At 46.7% G+C, this 21,571-nt stretch overlaps 3 protein-coding genes across 7 annotated transcripts in view; 2 read left to right on the top strand and 1 right to left on the bottom strand.

The window, feature by feature from the left end:
* LOC144603836 (enoyl-CoA delta isomerase 1, mitochondrial-like) overlaps positions 1-21,571 on the bottom strand; it is a 93,766-nt gene that overhangs the window by 3,037 nt on the left and 69,158 nt on the right. The window contains exons 1-5 of one of the 3 annotated variants that reach the window (XM_078417566.1): positions 6,364-6,453; positions 3,931-4,068; positions 2,819-2,946; positions 1,678-1,824; positions 294-415 (exon numbers count right to left, since the gene is read on the bottom strand). In XM_078417566.1, the coding sequence (XP_078273692.1) occupies positions 294-415; positions 1,678-1,824; positions 2,819-2,946; positions 3,931-4,068; positions 6,364-6,400 (572 nt within the window). In that variant the 5' untranslated portion in view covers positions 6,401-6,453. Of the gene's footprint in view, positions 1-293; positions 416-1,677; positions 1,825-2,818; positions 2,947-3,930; positions 4,069-6,349; positions 6,454-21,571 lie in introns of those variants that run through there. The other 2 variants (XM_078417567.1, XM_078417568.1) reach the window with 2 other exon arrangements.
* LOC144603835 (pentraxin-4-like) lies at positions 9,500-14,865 on the top strand. The gene is made up of 3 exons (XM_078417565.1): positions 9,500-9,631; positions 10,731-11,322; positions 14,086-14,865. The coding sequence occupies exons 1-3, from the start codon at positions 9,500-9,502 to the stop codon at positions 14,724-14,726; spliced, it is 1,365 nt and encodes a 454-aa protein (XP_078273691.1). The 3' UTR covers positions 14,727-14,865.
* clcn7 (chloride channel 7) overlaps positions 14,349-21,571 on the top strand; it is a 42,530-nt gene continuing 35,307 nt past the window's right edge. The window contains exons 1-4 of one of the 3 annotated variants that reach the window (XM_078417561.1): positions 16,625-16,783; positions 19,124-19,189; positions 19,578-19,649; positions 20,027-20,092. In XM_078417561.1, coding sequence (XP_078273687.1) covers positions 16,652-16,783; positions 19,124-19,189; positions 19,578-19,649; positions 20,027-20,092 — 336 coding nt within the window. In that variant the 5' untranslated portion in view covers positions 16,625-16,651. Of the gene's footprint in view, positions 14,404-16,624; positions 16,784-19,123; positions 19,190-19,577; positions 19,650-20,026; positions 20,093-21,571 lie in introns of those variants that run through there. The other 2 variants (XM_078417564.1, XM_078417562.1) reach the window with 2 other exon arrangements.

Genomic DNA, 21,571 nt, shown 5'->3' with positions numbered 1-21,571 from the left:
ATACGCTATTTAATAAATGGCACATAAATAAACTGATGAGGCAGACAGAGGGTTTGGCTACATCTGTGGAGGCAAAGGAACTCGACATTTCGGGCCAAGGACTGAGAACAAGGAAGGGAGAGAGCGTGAAGAGGTGAGGGCAAGGGGGGGAGGCAGGAGCTGGCTGGCATCACATTGAACTAGGTGAGGGAGAACGTGGTGGGCAGATGGAGCCATGCAGGAAGATGGGAGGCGGTGGCTTCAGGGTAGAGACAGGTGTGTAAAGTTCAGCGGAGGACTGCGTGACAACATACCAGAATGGTGCAACAATCCCCAGCTTTGTCTCGTTCAAGCCGATTTGATACTTTGGGTGATCTGCCATGATTCGGTAGTCGCATGACATGGCCATGAGACATCCCCCAGCTGGGCTGGCTCCCTGCAATTCACAACAGACACGGCAGCATCACACCTTACACTAGACAATAGGTGGAAGAGTAGGCCATTCAGCCCATTGCACCAGCACTGCCATTCACTGTGATCACTATCACCCACTGCATCAACTGCAACAGCAGCACAGCCAAACAAATGTTACTTTTTAATTACATTCGTTGCTTTTAAGAATAAAAGTCTGTCATACAAGGCAGTTATGAACAGAGAGACAGAGAGCGACAGAATGCCGTGCCTCTGCTGATAGCACTGTTGGTTTTGACTCAAGGTGTACTCACGTTCCAATCAGAACCATAAGTACAAAATCTAGGTTTAAAGAACAAGATGCTGGAGAAACTGAATGGGTCAGGCAGCATCAGTGGTCACCCCAGTTTCACCTTATCATTCCCCTCTCTACAGTTTTGCGACTTTCTTTTGTCATCTTTTCAGTTCTTACAGTGGGTGTCCCATCTGAAATGTTGGCTCTGCTTCTCTCTCTCCACAGATGCAGCCTGACCTGCTGACTGTGTCCAGCATTTTCTGTTTTTGTTATATCTCTGCACTTTTTAGTCCCTTCCAAGTATCTGTAATGTAGACACTGGGCGCTAATCCATTCAAATAAGGTCCAAAATCTGTTTGACTTTGCAAATAAATGATGAAAGTGAGGTGCCTAAATGAATGTGCATCTGTCAAGCTTCATGTTTCAGTTTCATTGTCCCTAAATCTGCCACAGGCAATGATGGTCCAGTTTTACACTGCCATCATAGAGTCTGTCCTCACCTTCTCCATCATGGTCTGGTTTGGCTCAGCCACCAAGCACGACATCTGGAGGCTGCAGCGCATCGTTCGATCAGCCGAGAAGGTTGTTGGCTGCAACCTTCGCCCCATTGACGAACTGTACACTGCAAGGGCCAGGAAGCGAGCGGGCAAGATCATCTCTGACCCCTCTCACCCAGGCCACAAACTCTTTGAAGCACTTCCCTCTGCAAGGCGACTCCGGACTGTCAAAGCAGCCACAGCCAGACATAAAAACAGTTTTTTTCCACGAGCAGTAGCTCTACTCAACAGCCAAACGTCTGTAGCCTCCTTTTGCTCTGGTATTTTATTTCAGTCTTCACATGTTTAAATTATGTTTTATTTTTAATTGTCTACTGTATATCGCGTTATTATCCTTGCGAGCAAAGCACCAAGGCAAATTCCTTGTATATATACATTCTTGGCTAATAAAATGTATTCAATTCAATTCAATGGAAAGACGGCTGTGCCACTTACGTTGATGGCAGCGATGGTCACCAGGCTGGATCCGTACAGCTTCAACCACATCTCCTGCACTGCGCGCCAGAACTCCCCCGTATGCTCTGGGGACTTCCCATACATCTCGGTGATATCCAAACCAGCAGAAAAGATGTTGGGAATAGACTACAATTAAAGCACAATTACATTTCAGCTTTCCAAAATATGGAACAGTTCAAGCACATGGGAAGTTTATTTGGATCAACTTGTGTGATTTCACTTGAAGATTCAATTCCTCATTTTACACATTAGTGCCACATCGTTAATTCAAAATAGCAGTAATCTCATTACCATGTGGATATGTGCCTATCAGAATTATGGAGACAAACAGCACGGAAACAGGCCTTTCGACCAAACTTGTCCACGTCGAGCAAGATGCATCATGGGAAGGTGAGATTAGTGTAGACGGGGCATCTTGGCAGCATCGGCAAGTTGGGCCGAAGGGCCCGTTCCATACTGTATGACTCTACAACTCTACCTATGCTAGTCCCACCTGCCCGCGTTTGGCCCATATCCCTTTCCTATCCATGCGCCTGTCTAAATGTATTTTAAATGTTGTTATAGTAACCTGCCTCAACCACCTCTGGCAGCTCATTCCACATACCCTCTGTGTGAAAAAAGTTGCCCCTCCAGTTCCTATTAAATCTTTCTCCTCTCACCTTAAACCAACATCATCTGGTTCTTAATTCTCCTACTCTTCTTTCCCAGAGGACATCCATTTCGAACCGAAACAACACCTATACGTGTTCCACAGAGATGCTCCATGACCCACTGAGTTACTCTAGCACTTTTTACCTATCCATGTTCTCTAGAGGTGCTGCCTGACCTGCAGAGTTACTCCAGCACTTAGTGTCCTTTTTTATAAACCTGCATGTGCAGTTCCTTGTTTCTACATCTGCTTTACACGTGTTGGCGTGATGTGAAATGCACAAAACAAAATTATGCAAAAGGTAGGTTCAATCATACCAATTAAATGGGAATTAGATGTTTCCTAGATGAATAGATGTAAGAGAAAAGTGCACATGAGTCTGATTAATTTGGTAGCTACTAATGAGTCTGCATAGTCATCATGGTGTATCATTCCATGATTCAGTAAAGCAGAGTTATTGATCATACGTACAGAAGTGAGAATCACACCACGACATTCTCGATCCATCTCCAGCTTTTCCATGCTAATTGCAAACTCCGTGAGAAATTCCAGGCTGAGACTGTTAACAGGAAGCTTCTGCATTTTAATCACAGCCACTCCTGGAAAAAAAAGCTATAACCGTTAAACTAATTTTTACAAAAGGACACAAAGTGCTGGAGTAACTCAACAGATCAAGTAGCTTCCCTGGTGAACATGGATAGGTGAATTTTCGGGTGGAGACCCTTCTTCAGAACGCCACCTGTCCATGTTCTCCAGAGATGCTGCCTGACCTGATGAATTACTCCAGCACTTTGTGTCTTTTTGTCTATTAACTTGCATCAGCAGTCCTTTATTTCTACAAAGTGTTTTTGTTGTTCTTTTGAAACAGATTATTGCTCAGTCCACTGATACTTACCATTCTCGGACAGTGCAAGGCATGGTTGTGAACAGCACTTTCTGTAGACAATAGACAATAGGTGCAGGAGGAGGCCATTCGGCCCTTCGAGCCAGCACCACCATTCAATGTGATCATGGCTGATCATTCTCAATCAGTACCCCGTTCCTGCCTTCTCCCCATACCCCCTGACTACGCTATTCTTAAGAGCTCTATCTAGCTCTCTCTTGAATGCATTCAGAGAATTGGCCTCCACTGCCTTCTGAGGCAGAGAATGACATCAAATAACTGAGTCTGTCTCAGTCCAAACCTGGTCATTCAATTCCAACAAAAATTAAACTAACCCAGAAGTTCGATTAACAGATTAGTAGTTCTGTTTGCACGCTTTTTCCTTTCTAAACTTTGGGTCACATTTGCTACCTTCCTGGCACAGTGACAATTCTAGAATTTATAAGCTCTTGAAAGATGTCTCCCTGAGGATCCACTGTCTCTAAAGTTAATTTCAATTCTCGTTTGACCCTAGGTTCTCCATTTTATTCAGCAATTTTTCAATGTCTTCTTCTATGAATCAGACACAAAGTAATTGTTTAATTCCTGCACCATTTTTTACTTTCCATTTATAAATTCTTCTGTCTCTGTCCCCAAAGTACCCACATTGGCCCTCGCTTCATCTGCAAAAGATTACAGAGAAAGATTGTTCTTAAATTACCTGTGTTGTTGTCCAGTTCCACAGTCATATTCTTATTTGTGAACGACCTCCTCTGGCTTGATGACTTGCATGGTAACTGACACAAAATCCTTCCGTGCTTATATAGTAATTTTGTAATGCCATAAAATGAAGTACGTCCTAAAACACAAAAAAACAATTATAGTATTGAATGGACATCTAACCCATCGGTATCTCTTCCACTGAAAGCCTGAAGAAGGGTCCCAAACCAAAACGTCTCCTGTCCATTCCCTCCACAGATCCTGCCTGACCCGCTGAGTTCCTCCAGCATTCTGTTTTGATCAACATTGTGCCGAACCATATGCCTCCATTCCCTGAACGTCCAGTCAGTCAGTTCAGTTCAGTTTATTGTCACGTGTACCGAGGTTACAGCGAAAAGCTTTTGTGGCGTGCTAACCAGTCAGTAGAAAGACAGTACATGATTATAATCGAGCCATTTACAGTGTAAGAAATGTTGCTGTGGGAATAGAGATTTCAAAGTGTGGAGGGATTGTAATGCGTGTTTGTAGATCTGCTTCCGTGACCAGCACGCAAATAGTTGCCTGGGTTGGGCGCCATCTTGGGACCCAGGAGCCCACTTGAAAGGCTATTGCACCGTGCACCTTCTTTAAATGGTTGTAGCCACTCTGCTGTACATTAAATGGCCTAGTCTATATGGACCGTCCAACCTGGCGTAGCAAGCTCACCACAGGAGCCCGTGCAGCAGAGAACAGACGCACTGCAAAGGCCCAGAGGAAACGCACCACGCGCAAGGCCCAGGCTACCTCCACTTCCACTGCAGCACCCATCCACTTGTGTCCTACATGTGGGCGTGCCTTCCGGGCCCGGATTGGCCTCACCAATCACTTCTGGACCCACAGTCACCAATCCTCCAATTGAAAGTGAAGTCATGATCATCTTCGAACCCGAAGGATGAACAACAACAACAAATACAAAAGTTGGCAGTTTTGTGGAATACTAAATCCAAATGTAATCAATTTCCACAAATAAAATTGGAGAGCAAAGAGAACGCAAGTCAGTGAATAGATCAGATGATCCTCCACTTACTACAGTGATTGTCAATCAAGCTGCAAGACATGTTGGATCTCCCCATATATTCATTGACTTGTATTCTCTTTGACCCAGTTGAGCGTGCGCAGAATGGGTAACCAGCGTGGTGGAAGATGTGTGCGTACACCAGGATGGAGGGGCAGGGGAAGTAGAGGGGGTTAGAGGGCGGTGGTCTCCAGCTTTCTCTCTACTCCAGGCAGTGTGAAGCTGGGTCCAGGCCCAAAACGTTGTCTGTTCCTCCACAGATGCTGCCTGAGATGCTGCAATCCTCCAGCACTTTGTGTTTAGTTTAATGCTGTAATGACATGCGATGGGCATTGGAAATTAGCAGTGATGCAGGCTGCAGTGGTGCTGGCCAGGGTAACAGCACTGCCGTGGCAGCAGTGATGGTGCTGCTTGAGGCACTAGCCCCAGGATAGGTTCTGCACTGGACACTGCCCTTAGGGCACTCACCCAGGGGATGGTTGTCACTGGGGATGGGTGCTGTCGCCAAGGATGGGTGCTGGTCAAGGGATGGGTGCTGGACGAGGGGATGGGTGCTGGTCGAGGGGATGGGTGGTGTCACCAGGGATGGGTCCTGGTTAAGGGGATGGGTGCTGTCTCCAGGGATGGGTGCTGGTCGAGGGGTTGGGTGCTGTTGCCAGGGATGGGTGCTGGTCGAGGGGATGGGTGCTGGTCGAGGGGATGGGTGCTGGTTGAGAGGATGGATACTGGTCGAGGGGATGGGTGCTGGTCGTGGGGATGGATGCTGGTCGAGGGATGGGTGTGCTGGTACGGGATAGGTGTGGGCATGACAAGGGGGTGTGGGGGTACGGGGTGGGTATGGGGGTGAGAGGGGGAGTGTGCGGGTGAGTGTGGCAGTGAGTGTGAGGGGGGGTGAGTGTGAGGGGGGGAGTGTGCGAGTGTGAGGGGGGTGAGTGTGAGGGGGGGTGAGTGTGGTGGGAGTGAGTGTGAGGGGGTGAGAGTGAAGGGGGGTTCGGGAGGAGGGTGAGGGCGATGAGGGGGGTGTGTGGGCGAGGGGTGGGGAGGTGTGGGGGTACGGGGTGAGTGTGAGGGGGGGGTGACAGGCGCCACAGTTTAAGAATAAGGGGTAGGCCATTTAGAACGGAAATGAGGAAAAACTTTTTCAGTCAGAGAGTTGTGAATCTGTGGAATTCTCTGCCTCAGAAGGCAGTGGAGGTCAATTCTCTGAATGCATTCGAGAGAGAGCTAGATAGAGCTCTTAAGGATAGAGGAGTCAGGGGGTATGGGGAGAAGGCAGGAACGGGGTACTGATTGAGAATGATCAGCCATGATCACATTGAATGGCGGTGCGTACAGGCTCGAAGGGCCGAATGGCCTCCTCCTGCACCTATTGTCACTAACCCGTCCCCGGGCCTCGGGCCGCCAGCGCCGCCGCCATGTTTCACCGGAACCGGAACCGGGGGTGACAGCGCCACCAGGCGTGCCGGCGCGGCAGCGCAGCGTTGGGTCGTCCCAGCCCCGCCCCCCCGGCCCTCGCCCCTCCCCTCCCCGCCCCACCTCCACCGCCGTCCCGCCCTTTCCCCGCGCCCGCGCCCGCCCCGCCCCCGTCCTGCCCTCGCCCCGCCCTCTCCCCGTCCCGCCCCGCCCAGCCCTCGTCCCGCCCCCCTGGGAGCTGCGAAGTTGCACACACAGAGTGCTGGAGTAACTCAGCGGGTCAGGCAGCGTCTGACTGTGGAGTGAAGGAATGGGTGTCGTTTCGGGTCCAGACCCTTCTTCAGACCAAAGATAGTGCTCCAGTATCTTTGCTGCAGACTGATGTCAGGGGAGGGGAGGGGAGGGACAAAGCTAGGATGTATTCGAAGACTGTGAGACTGGTGGGGAAGGGTCTCGACCCGAAACGTCACCCATTCCTTCTCTCCTGAGATGCTGCCTGACCTGCTGAGTTACTCCAGCATTTGGTGAATAAATACCTTCGATTTGTACCGGCATCTGCAGTTATCTTCTTAGACTGGTGGGAGAACTGGGGAGGGGACAGAGAGGGGAAGCAGGGGCTATCTGAAGTTAGAGAAGTCAATGTTCATACCGCTGGGATGTAAAATCTGAAGAAGGGTCTCGACCCGAAACGTCACCCATTCCTTCTCTCCTGAGATGCTGCCCGACCTGCTGAGTTACTCCAGCATTTTGTGAATAAATACCTCCGCTGGGGTGTAAACTGCCCAAGCGAGTTGGAGCGCAGGAGGAGTCACAGAGAGAGCATGTTGCTAAACTCCCGTCGAAGAGAGGAGGAGAACTTCTTCAAAGTAGACATACCTTGAGGAGAATTGGCAGTGGAGCGGCAAGATGTGTAGGAAAAATAACTGCAGATGCTGGTATTCGTTCCGTACACCCACCAACCTTTGTGTGAAAAAGTTATCCCTCAGGTTCTTATCACATCTTCCTCCTCTCAAACTTAAACCCATGTCCTCTGGTTCTTGATTCCCCTACTCTGGGTAAAATACTCTGTGCATTCAGCCTATCTGACCAGCAGATATAGTCCACCTAATTCTGTTCCTAGAATTTACGAAATTTGTTGTGGAAATATTAATAGCCTCATGATGTTGTGATGATTAATTTGAAAAAAATCTAACGCATGAGCAAATATATTAGAGTTTTTGTGAAAAGCAAACAATTCAACAGGGGAAAGAGAGAATGGTAACAGATTTGAGGTGGGAAGCACAGAAGAAGATTTATGAGGAAGTTTGCAAAATAGATTCTAAAGGCAGCTAAACATGGACAAAGCCTTATAGAGACAAAAAAAAACAGACGTGCGAGTAAATGGTCAATAAAGAGGATTGGAAATTTAGAAGTCAGATGAGGTTCATTGTGGGAAGTGCATGGAGTACGGTGATTATAGATCAGAAGAGGTCCGACCCAAAACGTCACCTATCCATGTTCTCCAGAGATGCTGCCTGACCCGCTGAGTTACTCCGGCACTCTGTGAAACGTCACCTATCCATGTTCTCCACAGATGCTGCCTGACCCGCTGAGTTACTCCAGCACTCTGTGCCTTTTTTTGTAGATTATCCCGTCTGACTTGTCAATTCTTTTTTAATGTTTCATAAATACAAAAAGTACAAGAAATATTTAGCCGTCAGGCGGCAAATGTGGAAAGCGAAACAGAATTCTCAGTCAGGCTGATTACCTTTCATCAGAATAGGGAAAAATGAGAGGTAAAATATATGTTTAAGTTAGAGAGTACGTCAGGTGCGGTGGTAAAAACAGGGAAGGTCGGTAATGGGATAGAAGGTATGACAAATGACTCAGTTGTCAGTGGTGTTAGCTGAAGGGCAGTCTTAGAGATTAATGAATAACATCCACTTTATTGTCCGCTATGTGTGATTGTCATTAGATCTCACAACCTCCATCCCACCACGTTTACGCTGACTGAGCCAAACCTCGATTTATTCCTTTTGCTAGACGCTGGCTAGCCCATCAATGACCTTGGCAATGGTGTGAAACTGTAATGGTGAAAGCAGGGGGACTGTAGAGGAAGTCTGGAGATTTAAGTGAGTAATTGTACTATTACTTTCACACATGTATTTTCAATCCAAATGAATCTCTCATTAAGTATTTTATTTACAGCATTCACCCCTCACCCCCCACATCAGGCTCCGTGAAACACAGCAAAACCCAACCACGACCAAGGTGAAAAAAGAAAAAAGAAGCTTGTACTGTACTGTGCTGAAGCAACTCGGTAGGCCAGGCAGCATCTCTGGAGAACATGGATAGGTGGGTGATGTGTCTATCCATGTTCTCCACAGATGCTGCCTGACCCGCTGAGTTACTCCAGCACTCTGTGAAACGTCACCTATCCATGTTCTCCACAGATGCTGCCTGACCCGCTGAGTTACTCCAGCACTTGTGGAATTCTGTATCTGTGGAATTCTCTGCCTCAGAAGGCATTGGAGGCCAATTCTCTGAATGCATTCAAGAGAGAGCTAGATAGAGCTCTTAAGGATAGCGGAGTCAGGGGGTATGGGGAGAAGGCAGGAACGGGGTACTGATTGAGCCACGATCACATTGAATGGCGGTGCTGGCTCGAAGGGCCGAATGGCCTCCTCCTGCACCTATTGTCTATTGTCTACTTTGTGTGTTGCTCCAGATTCCAGCATCTGCAGTTGCTTGTGTATCCAATGTCCAGTGTTTGGTACAGCTGTAAAGCCGTTCACACAAAGTACTGCCGAGTTACCTTCAGCATCCGCTGGGCATTCCTTGAACAACAGCGCATTTATTTCCTCACCCACTGCCAAGTTAGAGTTAGACTCTGTCCATGGATTAGGGGAGCACAGAGGGTCGGGTCTGCAAACCTTGTCTGCCTGCCTGGACGCCTCTGTTTCCGTTTAGCCTGTAACAGTAGCCGGGCTGGGCGCTGGAGGAATGGGGTCGTAAATCATTTCAAAGATCGAGCTGGCGCATATATATAAAGCAGCATCACTCGCCACAGCGGCCCGTCTGCTGGCGGTACAGTCAGTCCGCACTAACGGCCACAATCCCAAGCATGAGGATGGGTTTCAGCTGGGTTTCGCTGCTGTGTGTTTGCTGTGTTCTCCGCGCCACCTGTGCTGAAAGCGCCGATGGGACGAAACAGAGGAAGCCTTTTTTCGAGCGGTTCCGACGCCTGGAGGAGCAGGTAGGTGGCAGCCGACTCTGTACTCCAGGGGCCTCGTTGTTCTTGGAGATTTTCCCCAGGGACACGGGGAACTGCAGATGCTGGCAGCTGGAGCAAAACACAAAGTGCTGGAGTAACTCAATGGGACAGGCAGCGTCTGTGGAGAGAAGGAACGGGTGACGTTTCGGGTCAAGACCCTTCTTTAGACTGGAGAAGCCTCTCGACCTGAAACATCACCCATTCCTTCTCTCCACAGACGCTGCCTGTCCCACTGAGTTACTCCAGCACTTGTAGGGTGAGACGGGAGACTGGGTCGGGTCGTTGAGCAGAGCGGATGATAACTCGCTCATCCCGTCGAGCTGTGGATAGTGAGAAGTTAAAGCCCAACTGCCATGCTGGAGGGAACTCAGCGGGACAGGCAGCATCTGTGGAGGAATGGAATGGACGTGTTGAGTCAATGGACAATACACAATAGGTGCAGGTGGAGGCCATTCGGCCCTTCGAGCCAGCGCCACCATTCAATGTGATCATGGCTGATCATCCACAATCAGTACCCCGATGTTGGGGGAGTCCAGAACCAGGGGCCACAGTTTAAGAATAAGGGGTAGGCCATTTAGAACGGAGATGACCAAAAACCTTTTCACCCAGAGAGCTTTGAATCTGTGGAATTCTCTGCCTCAGAAGGCAGTGGAGCGCGAATTACTGGAAGAATTCAAAAGATAGTTAGATTTAGCTCTTAGGGCTAGCGGAACCAAGGGATATGGGGAGAAGGCAGGCACGGGTTACTGATTGTGGATGATCAGCCATGATCACAATGAATGGCTGTGCTGGCTCGAAGGGCCAAATGGCCTCCTCCTGCACCTATTGTCTATGTTTCTATGTTTCCCCGTAGGTTTCCTCCCACATCCCAAAGACGTGTGGGTTCTGAATTTAATTGCACCGAGTGTGTGGGGAGTGGATGTGAAAGTGGGATAACATGGAGCTAGTGATAACGGCGGGTCGATGGTCGGTGCGGACTGGATGGGCCGAAGGGCCTGTTTCGTGCTGTATCTTTCCATCAATAAACCTCTGCTGTTTCGTGCTGTAACGTGTATTCATTCCCTCCCATCCACTGGCGCAGTTCCGTCGTTTCCAAGAGCTGAGCCTGGCACGGTTACAGATCATCTCCGAGAACTTCAACGCTTCCTCCACCGTGGACCTGCGCCTGGAGATGCTGGCCCAGCAGTACATAAACATCACCGCCACTGTGCACGACTACCAGGCGACCACCAGCCACGACATCGCCAGCCTGAGATCATGGGTCAAAAAGCTGCTGAAGGAAAACAAGAAGATCGACCTGAAGATGTCCACCTTGGAGAAAGTGGCGAGCGAGAGGAGCAAGCGGGCGTGGAGGGAGAAGCAGCAGCAGAGCGAGGTCGCCGCCAGCCTGAGCAGCCAAGTGGAGGAGCAGATGCAACAGATCAACGCCCTGGCGGCGGGCAAGAAGCGGCTGCACAAAGCGATGGACAGGATGCAGGGGGACATCAAAGGGCAACATGTCCAAATAGCCCGCTTCCAGCAGCAGATGAAGAGCGCCCTGCAGAACGACGCACTTTCCCTCAAGCCCACCTCCCCCGACCGCGACCCCCCGGCAGCGCCGCGCCTCCAGCGAGCCAAGGTCCTCAACCAGTCGCCCAGTGGCGAGCAGAGGTCGCCCGCGAAAGAAGGCTCAAGTATGTACCCTTTATATCATTACTATTAGTTCCGTTTATTGTCACGTGTACCGAGGTACAGTGAAAAGCTTCTGTTGCGAGCGAACCAGTCAACAGAAAGACAATACATGATTACAATCGGTCCATCCTCAATGTACAAACACATGATAAAGGAATAACGTTTAGTGCAAGGTAAAGCCAGCAACGTCTGATCAAAGATAGCCCGAGGGTCACCAATGAGGTGGATAGTAGTTCAGCACTGCTCTCTGGTTGTGGTGGGATGGTTCAGTTGCCTGATAACAGCTGGGAAGAAACTGTCCCTGAATCTGGAGGTGTGCGTTTTCACACTTCTGTACCTCTTGACTGATGGGAGAGGGGAGAAGAGGGAGTGGCCGGGGTGAGACTGGTCCTTGATTATGCTGCTGGCCTTGCCGAGGCAGCGTGAGGTGTAGATGGAGTGGAAAGGAAGCCGGCTTGCATTGATTTAAATTGCCTCTCCATCCAATTAGTTATAGAGCTGGCCCTGGTGAGACCACATCTGGAGTATTGTGCACAGTTTAGGTCTCCTAATCTGAGGAAGAATGTCCTTGCTATTGAGGCAGTGTAGCATAGGTTCACGAAGTTAATCCCTGGGATGGAGGGACTGTCATGAGGAAAGATTGGAAAGACTGGGCTTGTATTCACTGGAGTTTAGAAGGATGAGAGGGGATCTTATAGAGACGTATAAAATTATGAAAGGACTGGACAAGCTAGATGCAGGAATTTTTTTCCCATTGTTGGGGGAGTCCATAACCAGGGGCCACACAGTCTAAGAATAAAGGGGAGACCATTTAAAACTGAGGTGAGAAAAAACTTTTTCCACCCAGAGAATTGTGAATTTGTGGGATTCTCTGCCACAGAGGGCAGTAGAGGCCAATTCACTGGATGAATTTAAAAGAGAATTAGATAGAGCTCTAGGGGTTAGTGGAATCAAGGGATATGGGGAGAAGGCAGGCACGGGTTACTGATTGTGGATGATCAGCCATGATCATAATGAATCACGGTGCTGGTTCAAAGGGCCAAATGGCCTCTTCCTGCACCTATTTTCCATGTTTCTATGTAACAGGCCCTTCAGCCCATCTTATGCATGCCCATGTTGGCATTCAGGACTAGTCCCAATTGCCTGCATTTGGACCATAGCCCGACAAACCTGCCCTATCCACATCATGTTGTGTATTTCACTTCACCCCAACATGTGTAAAAGTGAGATGTAGAAACAAGGAACTGCAGATGCAGATTTACAAAAAAAAGACAAAGTTTTGGAGTAACTCGGGTGACATTTCAGATCAGGACCTTCCTTCAGACCCAAAATGTCATCTATTCATGTTCTCCAGAGATGCTGCCTGACCCATTGAATTACTCCAGCACTTTGTGTGGTTTTTTGTAAAACTGCATCTGCAGTTCCTTGTTTCGAGCTATATCTGTCCAAATGTGTTTGAAAAGTCTTATCTAAAAGTTGTATCTGCTTCTACAGCTTCCGCTAGCAGCTGGTGCCAATACGGAATTCCTTCTGAGTGAAAATGTTGCCCCTGAGGTCCCTCCTAAATCTCTCCCCTCTCACCTTAAGGCCATGCCCTCTAGTTTTAGAATTCTCTACCCTGGGAAGAAATATGTTATTCCAAATGTAATAAATCATCCCTGTTGACGTTTGCATTGGTTGGTGATACAGACCTCACCTTTAAATTAGGATATAAAAGATAGGAAAAGCCCCAGGGCTGGCTCGAAGGGCCGAATGGCCTACTCGTGCACCTATTTTCTATTGTATTTCATAAGTGAAATGTTCCAGTCTGAAGAAGGGTCTCGACCCGTAAACGTCACCCATTTCTTCTCTCCAGAGATGCTGCCTGTCCTGCTGAGTTACTCCAGCATTTTGTGTCCACCTTCGATTTAAACCAGCATCTGCAGTTCTTTCCTATGCATTTTTCATAAACCAAGTTGTGGTTTAATTAAGGCGATGGGTAAGGAAATACTTGTTTTGTGAGTATACACATCGTACTCTATTCCATTTATAAAGCGTGGCCACGATTAGATGTTTCACTAAAATTAATACGTAATGCTGACACTTCAGTTCTCTCCCACCCCCACTCCCTCCCAACCCCAGAATAGGTCTGTGTTTCACAATCCCAGCCTGCAGAATGATGAACGGTCACAATAATCCAGAGCCTGTTGCTGTTAAATTACATCCGGGTTAACATTCTGCAAATGCAGTTAAATATAAAAGTTATTAAACAATTTATGATCTATAGCCAGTAAGCGGATAATGAGGAGAGGAAGTTTACCTGGTTTACTCAGTGAAAAATTAATTAGTAACAAGCATAAATCTTCCAGCATACAATAAGCAGGAACAACATTCGTTGGTTTTGGTGAGTAGAAAAGTCACGTTATATCTTCATCGTTCAAGAAAATGATGAATGTGTATCGAAGAGTGTGACTTATATAAGTCAATTAAACACAAAGTTCTGGAGGAGCTCAGTGGGTCCGGCAGCATCAGTGGAGGCAATGGACAGATGGTGTTTCAGGTCGGGACCCTTCAGACTGATTGTAGCAGAGAGAGGGAGAAATCTGGAAGAGAAGTACTCTTTCTGCCCACTACTACAAGAAATCTGAAGAAGGGTGCTGACCTGAAACATTGTCAGATCTGAAAAATAGGTATCATTTAATAATTGCTTAGACGTTGAATTGATTTTGTTTTAGTTGTAGTTGTAGTACGTCCATTTTACAGCATCTTTGTTTCCCTTATTACAGTCTGCAATGTGAAATCAATGCTGCATTTTCCCAATTCATCCACTGAAAACTATGCAACATTCAGCAAAAACCTTTCCACTGGCCTATTTGAAATGTCCGTCTGTTCTTGGGTCAGCACCAAGTCAAATTATTTAGGGACCATATTGTCGTATGCCACGGAAGACAATGACAACAAATTGGTACTGCACGGCAGGAATACCAGCAAACAAAGCAGCATCCAGTTTGTAATTGGAGACCCAGCATTCCGAGAGCTTCCTGTGGAGCCTCTCCTAGACGGCCGCTGGCACCACATCTGCGTCATATGGTCCTCCTTCGAGGGTAAGTACTGGTACTACATAGACAGGCGTCTGATAGCTGCTGGCTCCAAGTTTCAGAAGGACTATGAGATCCCAGCTGGTGGAATACTTATAGTAGGTCAGGAACAGGACAGAATGGGCGGGGAATTTGACCACACTGAGGCTTTTGTGGGGAATTTGGCTGGATTCACAATTTGGAACCGTGCTTTGTCTCCTGGGGAAATCTCAGGGATTGCCACAGGAAAGGCACTGCCTGGAAGCAGAATTTTAACCTTCAATGATATTTCCACTCTCAACGGCGCTGTTCAACATGTTAATTGTACATGCTTAGATCATTGTTACTGAACCAACTGTACTGTATGGGGATTCATTCACCACTGCCTTCTACCATATACAGCTTTTGACTATATGGGAATTCAGTTGTATTTTTCATCCTTCACCTATCTGATTTACAACTAAAAATGAAGTTAATACTTTCAGAAACCAAGCAGTGATATTTGTCTGACTTTTTGATTGTAATATGACTGCAAATAAGTAACATTAAAAATAAAAAGCTTGTGACATACATTAAAAAAAGTTCAACATGTGTAAAGATCTTCACAATATAATTTAAGACCAATTATGAGGATTCTGCAATTTTAATGACTAAAGTAGTCCTGCAGAACCTATTTTTTTGTAAATACTTATAATTTATAAACTTAAATTGTCATATTGATTGGAAAGCTGATAATTAAATTTAAGTATGTATTTTAGTGCTTCCTTATTAAGGCCTAATCATGTTTGATGGTTTCCTGTGGTGACTCCTTACTGAAATGCATTAATTATACTTGTATTTTTGTAATATATTTTACTGATAAACTGATTTGATATCAAACTTCCGTAACCTGTGCTGCATTTTCTTAATACTCATGTTAATGTATCAATTCCAGGGGTTTGCATCAGGCTGTGCATTTAAGATTTAATAGGAACCTGAGGGGCAACTACACAAAGAGTGGTAGGGATATGGAACAAGCTGCCGGAGAGGGAGATGGGAGAGGGAGAGGTGGGGAGAGAGGGAGAGGGAGAGAGGGAGAGGGAGAGAGGGAGAGGGAGAGAGGGAGAGAGGGAGAGAGGGAGATGGGAGATGGGAGATGGGAGAGGGAGATGGGAGAGGGAGATGGGAGAGGGAGATGGGGATGGGAGAGGGAGATGGGAGAGGGAGATGGGAGAGGGAGATGGGAGAGGGAGATGGGAGAGGGAGATGGGAGAGGGAGATGGGAGAGGGAGATGGGAGAGGGAGATGGGAGAGGGAGATGGGAGAGGGAGATGGGAGAGGGAGATGGGAGAGGTAGTTGAAGTAGGTACCATCAGAACGTTTAAGAAACATTTAGACAGGTACATGGATAGGATAGATTTACAGGAATATGCACCAATCCATGACCATTATCCCTCTGGGACTGCAAATAAAATGTTATGCAAGAAAACATAGGTACAACTATTTAATACAAAATTAGATGCGGAATCTTTGTTTGTTTCTACTAAACACACAGCAAGGTCAGTTCGGCTCTTTGCAATATGAATTAGAAAGTAGGATACCTTCATAAAGTACAGCCCTATCGTGTGGATTGTTAATTGCTAAGGCCACCGTCAAGTCAAGGCACTCTCATTGGCACCGGCATTGGGGCACTGGCACTGACATTGGGGCACTGGCACTGACATTGGCACCGGCATTGGGGCACTGGCACTGACATTGGCACCGGCATTGGGGCACTGGCACTGACATTGGCACCGGCATTGGGGCACTGGCACTGACATTGGGGCACTGGCATTAGCTGGCACTGTCATTGGCACTGGCATTAGCTGGCACTGTCATTGGCACTGGCACTAGCTGGCACTGTCATTGGCACTGGCACTGTCATTGGCACTGGCATTGTCATTGGCGCTGGCACTGTCATTAGCACTGGCATTGGGGCACTGGCACTGACATTGGGGCATTGGCATTAGCTGGCACTGTCATTGGCGCTGGTACTGGCACTGGCTCTGGCACTGTCATTCGCGCTGGCACTGTCATTCGCGCTGGCACTGTCATTCGCGCTAGCACTGTCATTCGCGCTGGCACTGTCATTGGCATGCACTGGCGCTGGCACTGGCAATGCGCTGGCGCTGCCCGATGGGCGGCCGCGTCGCCGGGCGTTGGCGTTGCCACGTTACCACGTTACCACGTCGCTGACGCGCTGACGCACGCACTGACGCACGGCCCCGGCGCGGGTCACGTGAGCGGCCGCGGCAAGATGGCGAACGTGGCCAAGAAAGTTTCGTGGGCCGGCAAGGATGAGGAGCCGCGGGCCGGGGACACCGACCCGCTCATCAACGGCTCTCCCCCCGCCTCACCCTCACCCTCACCCTCAGCCGCCAACTCACAGGTGGGAGACCCCGGTCCCGCCGCTGGGGGAGAGAGAGAGAGAGAGAGAGAGAGAGAGGGGAGAGAGAGGAGAGAGAGGAGAGAGAGGAGAGAGAGGGGAGGGGAGAGAGGAGGGGGAGAGAGGAGGGGGAGAGCAACAGCGCGGACAGGGGGGAACAAGGGGGGGGGGGCGGTGGTCCAGGGCGGGTGATCTCATCAACGTCCCCGCTCCTCTCTGTTTATCTCTCTCCATCCTTGTCTTTCTCTTTCCACCCCTCCCCCTTCCACCCCCTTTCCCCCTCCTCTCCCCTTCCTCCTCTCCCCTTCCCCCCCCCCCTCCCCCCCTCCCCCCTCCCCCCCTCCCCTTCCCCTCCCCCCCTCCCCTCCCCCCTCCCCCCTCCCCTTCCCCCCTCCCCTTCCCCCCTCCCCCCCTTCCCCCCCTCCCCTCCCCCCCTTCCCCCCCTCCCCTCCCCCCCCCTCCTCTTCCCCCCCTCCTCTTCCCCCCCTTCCCTACTCCCTCCCTCTCTCTCTGCCCCCCTCCCTCTTCCCCTTCCCACTCTGATGCCGGATCATTCTTGGGCAAGTTTAATTTCTCCTCTCTTCAGTGAATTGAGATCATGGTTGCAAAACAGCATCTTCCGATTCACAAGAGTTCATTTCTCAAATGTAAATGTCCTTGCTGCTTTAATGTTAGGAAAATAAAAGCAGAAGAACTCCTTGGCAACAAGTTTAATTTCAATTGCCATTTTTAGCAACATTTTTAGTTCCTCAAATCCTTTAACCTGCATGACCGGTTGCGAGGTTTTCTTTGTAAGCAGGAGAAATAACAACATCCTGCTGGGAAATACTTGCTAATTTCAAAACTTCAGAACATTTAAATACAATTGTAATCTGTTAGTGATAATTCATCTACTAGCCGTAAATAACATGCTAAAAATAAAACCCCATGTCAACTTTGTGGAGACCAGTTAACAAAGTTATCTGATATGAGCATTGTGATTAACAAGAATGCATGACTAAGAACCATGAAGCTAGATGTCTTTGAAACACTTGGTATGATAATGTGCATAAGAATTATGGCTGGTAGACATTTCACGAGCTAAACAAGGAATCGCATTTATAAACAAGTACTTAGAAATTAAGAGAACTTACTGAATGGAAAGAATACATTCAAACAGAAAACCTTTGTATGCAAAGATGAAACAAAAAGGAGACAATATTGCAGTCCAGTTGCATTTCATTACGACCGATGTCTCGATTATTCGGATACACCCACAGATCAAAGATACAGGATTTTTTTTGAGTCATAGACATCACAAGATGCAATTACACAACAACTGTGCAAGAACTCCAGCACAGACAATATTCGTAAAAGTACAGAGAACAAATTGAAGCTCCAGTTCTATGTGCTGCCTAGAATTAGGTTACAATATCCTTTCTGTTGCATTTAGTGTAATTATAAGGCCAGAAGCAATTGTAAGCAAATGAAATTAAATGGAGTCCAAACTAGATTTATGGAGATATTTATAAGAATTTATTGGGCAGGCTTGGACGTTATTCCTTGAAGCATAGGAGGTTGTGGGATGATCTTATGGAGGTATATGTATCATGAGGGGAATGGATCCATTCTAACTTATGACTGTACTTTTTCCTCCTTTTTTTCACATAAAATTATTAAAATTTTCAAACCCACTCTTTGGGAGAGATTTTCAGATTTCCACTTCCCTTTGAGCAAAAATCAACAGTTTTCTGATCTTGCATTGTATTATATTCCTCACCCAATTGAGGATCTGCAGTTTCATTAAGGCTAAGTGAGGTTTGATTGCTGTTGCCCATCTTGCTTACAGGTCCCTGATTCCAGCTTTTTTTTGTGTAATAGTTTGCCGTAATATCTGTGAGCAGCTGAATAATAGTGAGCACTCTTTAGTTGCTGCTGACTATGAAATCTAAGCTAATGGCTACCTACTGATTATTTTCTGACTTTGGGCTGTGAACTACGCTAACCCTAACTGAAATCAGATATTGATTGATGCTGAAAACGTGAAAGAACTGAATAAAACAGCAGGTCGGAAAGTATCCATGAAGAGTTAACATTTCATGTTGTTGACCTATCATCAGTACAATAGATAATAACTGCACCCATGAGTATTTCTAATGTTTTGTTTTTACTTACGCATCTTAACTGTGCCTCCTAAAGTGGAGTTACCTATACAGAATAAGGAAATCGCAATACTTTCCCCATATCATTGTCTGACAGACATTTTTTGAAAGATTGTGTTGTCTGTTACCACTGCCCTTTTATATAAACCATGGTCCTCTTCTAAAATAGTGTGGAGGATTTTTATTTTATTTATTTTTGTAGAGCAACTTTTTTCGGATTCAGAGGCTGATCACAGTGAATCTAGATGATGATCCAACACCAGACCAGGTAATTTAACATTTTTTTTCAATTTTTTAATTTACAATGAAATAAATATTTGGAGTGAATCTTTAATACAGCATAAAATCTTCTGATTTTTAAGGTTCTTTGTGATTTGATGAGGAGAGCCTATCTCTGAGTTTGTGATTTGATGAGGAGAGCCTATCTCTGAGTTTGTGATTTGATGAGGAGAGCCTATCTCTATCTCTGAATCGCTTTCCACAGTCCTTTATTCCACAATTGCTGAAACTCTATTTGCGGGAATGAAGTATCTGGGTGCGATCATTGTTGTCTGTCTCTTTTTTATTCAAGTTGGTGAGCCTTGAAATAAAATAAATCTATTACATCCTGTATCAAAGTATGTTTTCTCATTTGCTTTTGTGCACTTTTTCCGTAGGTTGGAGCTTCAACTACTGGTGCTTCTAAGGAAATTCCAAACACAGAAAAGCTGCTTTCACTTAAGTATGAGGTAATGAACACTGCTTGTTGTCTGAGATACTTTCATGTTAAGTTGATGCTCCTGTTAGTTCAGAGATAATAATAAAAGGGTTATTTTGTACTATGTCACTTTCACCTGCACTGGAATAAACCGACAGTAATAGCCCCAAAAAGTAAGGTATTCAACATGAAGACAGGCCCTTTGAAAAGCAAGGATGATCTACACTTCATAATATGCACATTTCAAATTATGGCATCTTTTGTCTTGTATAACAAGATCAGCCATGATCACATTGAATGGCTCAAAGGGCCAAATGGCCTACTCCTGCACCTATTGTCTATTGTTTTGTCAAATTATGGTTGTGAGCTGTATGGCTTTGATTTATTTTAAAATTGTTTTTATTTCAGAGCCTTGACTATGACAACAGTGAAAATCAATTGTTTATGGAAGAAGAAAGAAGGATCAGCAAAATAGTAAGTACTCTCGTGAAATCTAATTATTTGTTTCAAAAATACAGATTCTAATTCTGACAAAATGAAAGCTTTTTTTTCTACTGGGTTTCCCATTGCTGCTCATGTGTTTTCATGTTTGTGTTAGTCTACCTTTCTGATCCTTTACCGTACATTTTCTGCTCTTGAATCTCCTTTTTTGTGACTATCTCAACTTTCACTGGAATTTAGAAGGATGAGAGGGGATCTTCTAGAACCATTTAAAATTCTTAAGGGATTGGACACGCTAGATGCAGGAAGAATGTTCCTGATATTGGGAGAAGTCCAGTCCCTTTTTAAAAAGGGAGGGAGAGAGAAAACGGGGAATTATAGACCAGTTAGCCTAACATCGGTAGTGGGGGAAATGCTAGAGTCAGTTATTAAAGATGTGATAGCATCACATTTGGAAAGTGGTGAAATCATCGGACAAAGTCAGCATGGATTTACAAAAGGCAAATCATGTCTGACGAATCTTATAGAATTTTTCGAGGATGTAACTAGTAGAGTGGATAAGGGAGAACCAGTCGATGTGTTATATCTGGACTTTCAGAAGGCCTTCGACAAGGTCCCACATTGGAGATTGGTGTACAAACTTAAAGCACACGGTATTGAGGGTTCAGTGTTGAGGTGGATAGAAAATTGGTTGGCGGACAGGAAGCAAAGAGTAGGAATAAACGGGTCCTTTTCGGAATGGCAGGCAGTGACTAGTGGGGTACCGCAAGGCTCAGTGCTGGGACTCCAGTTATTTACAGTGTATATTAATGATTTGGATGGTGGAATTGAATGCAACATCTCTAAGTTTGCAGATGACACGAAGCTGGGTGGCAGTGTTAGCTGCAAGGAGGATGCTAGGAGGCTGCAGAGTGACTTGGATAGATTAGGCAAGTGGGCAAATGCATGGCAGATGCAATATAATGTGGATAAATGTGAGGTTATCCACTTTGGCAGCAAGAACAGGAAAGCAGAGTATTACCTGAATGGTGAACGATTAGGAGAAGGGGAGATGCAACGTGACCTGGGTGTCATGGTGCACCAGTCATTGAAAGCAAGCGTGCAGGTGCAGCAGGCAGTGAAGAAAGCGAATGGTATGTTGGCATTCATAGCAAGAGGATTTGAGTTTAGGAGCAGGGAGGTTCTACTGCAGTTGTACAGGGCCTTGGTGAGACCTCACCTGGAGTATTGTGTGCAGTTTTGGGCTCCTAATCTGAGGAAAGACGTTCTTGCCTTAGAGGGAGTACAGAGAAGGTTCACTAGATTGATCCCTGGGATGGCGGGACTTTCATATGAAGAAAGACTGGATAGACTAGGCTTGTACCTGCTGGAATTTAGAAGACTGAGGGGGGATCTTATAGAAACATATAAAATTCTTAAAGGGTTGGAGAGGCTAGATGCGGGAAGATTGTTCCCGATGTTGGGGGAGTCCAGAACCAGGGGTCACAGCTTAAGGATAAGGGGGAAGTCTTT

Source organism: Rhinoraja longicauda, chromosome 21 (assembly GCF_053455715.1).
Source record: "Rhinoraja longicauda isolate Sanriku21f chromosome 21, sRhiLon1.1, whole genome shotgun sequence".
Taxonomy (NCBI): Eukaryota; Metazoa; Chordata; class Chondrichthyes; order Rajiformes; family Arhynchobatidae; genus Rhinoraja; species Rhinoraja longicauda.
This window is presented reverse-complemented; position numbering and strand designations above follow the sequence as displayed.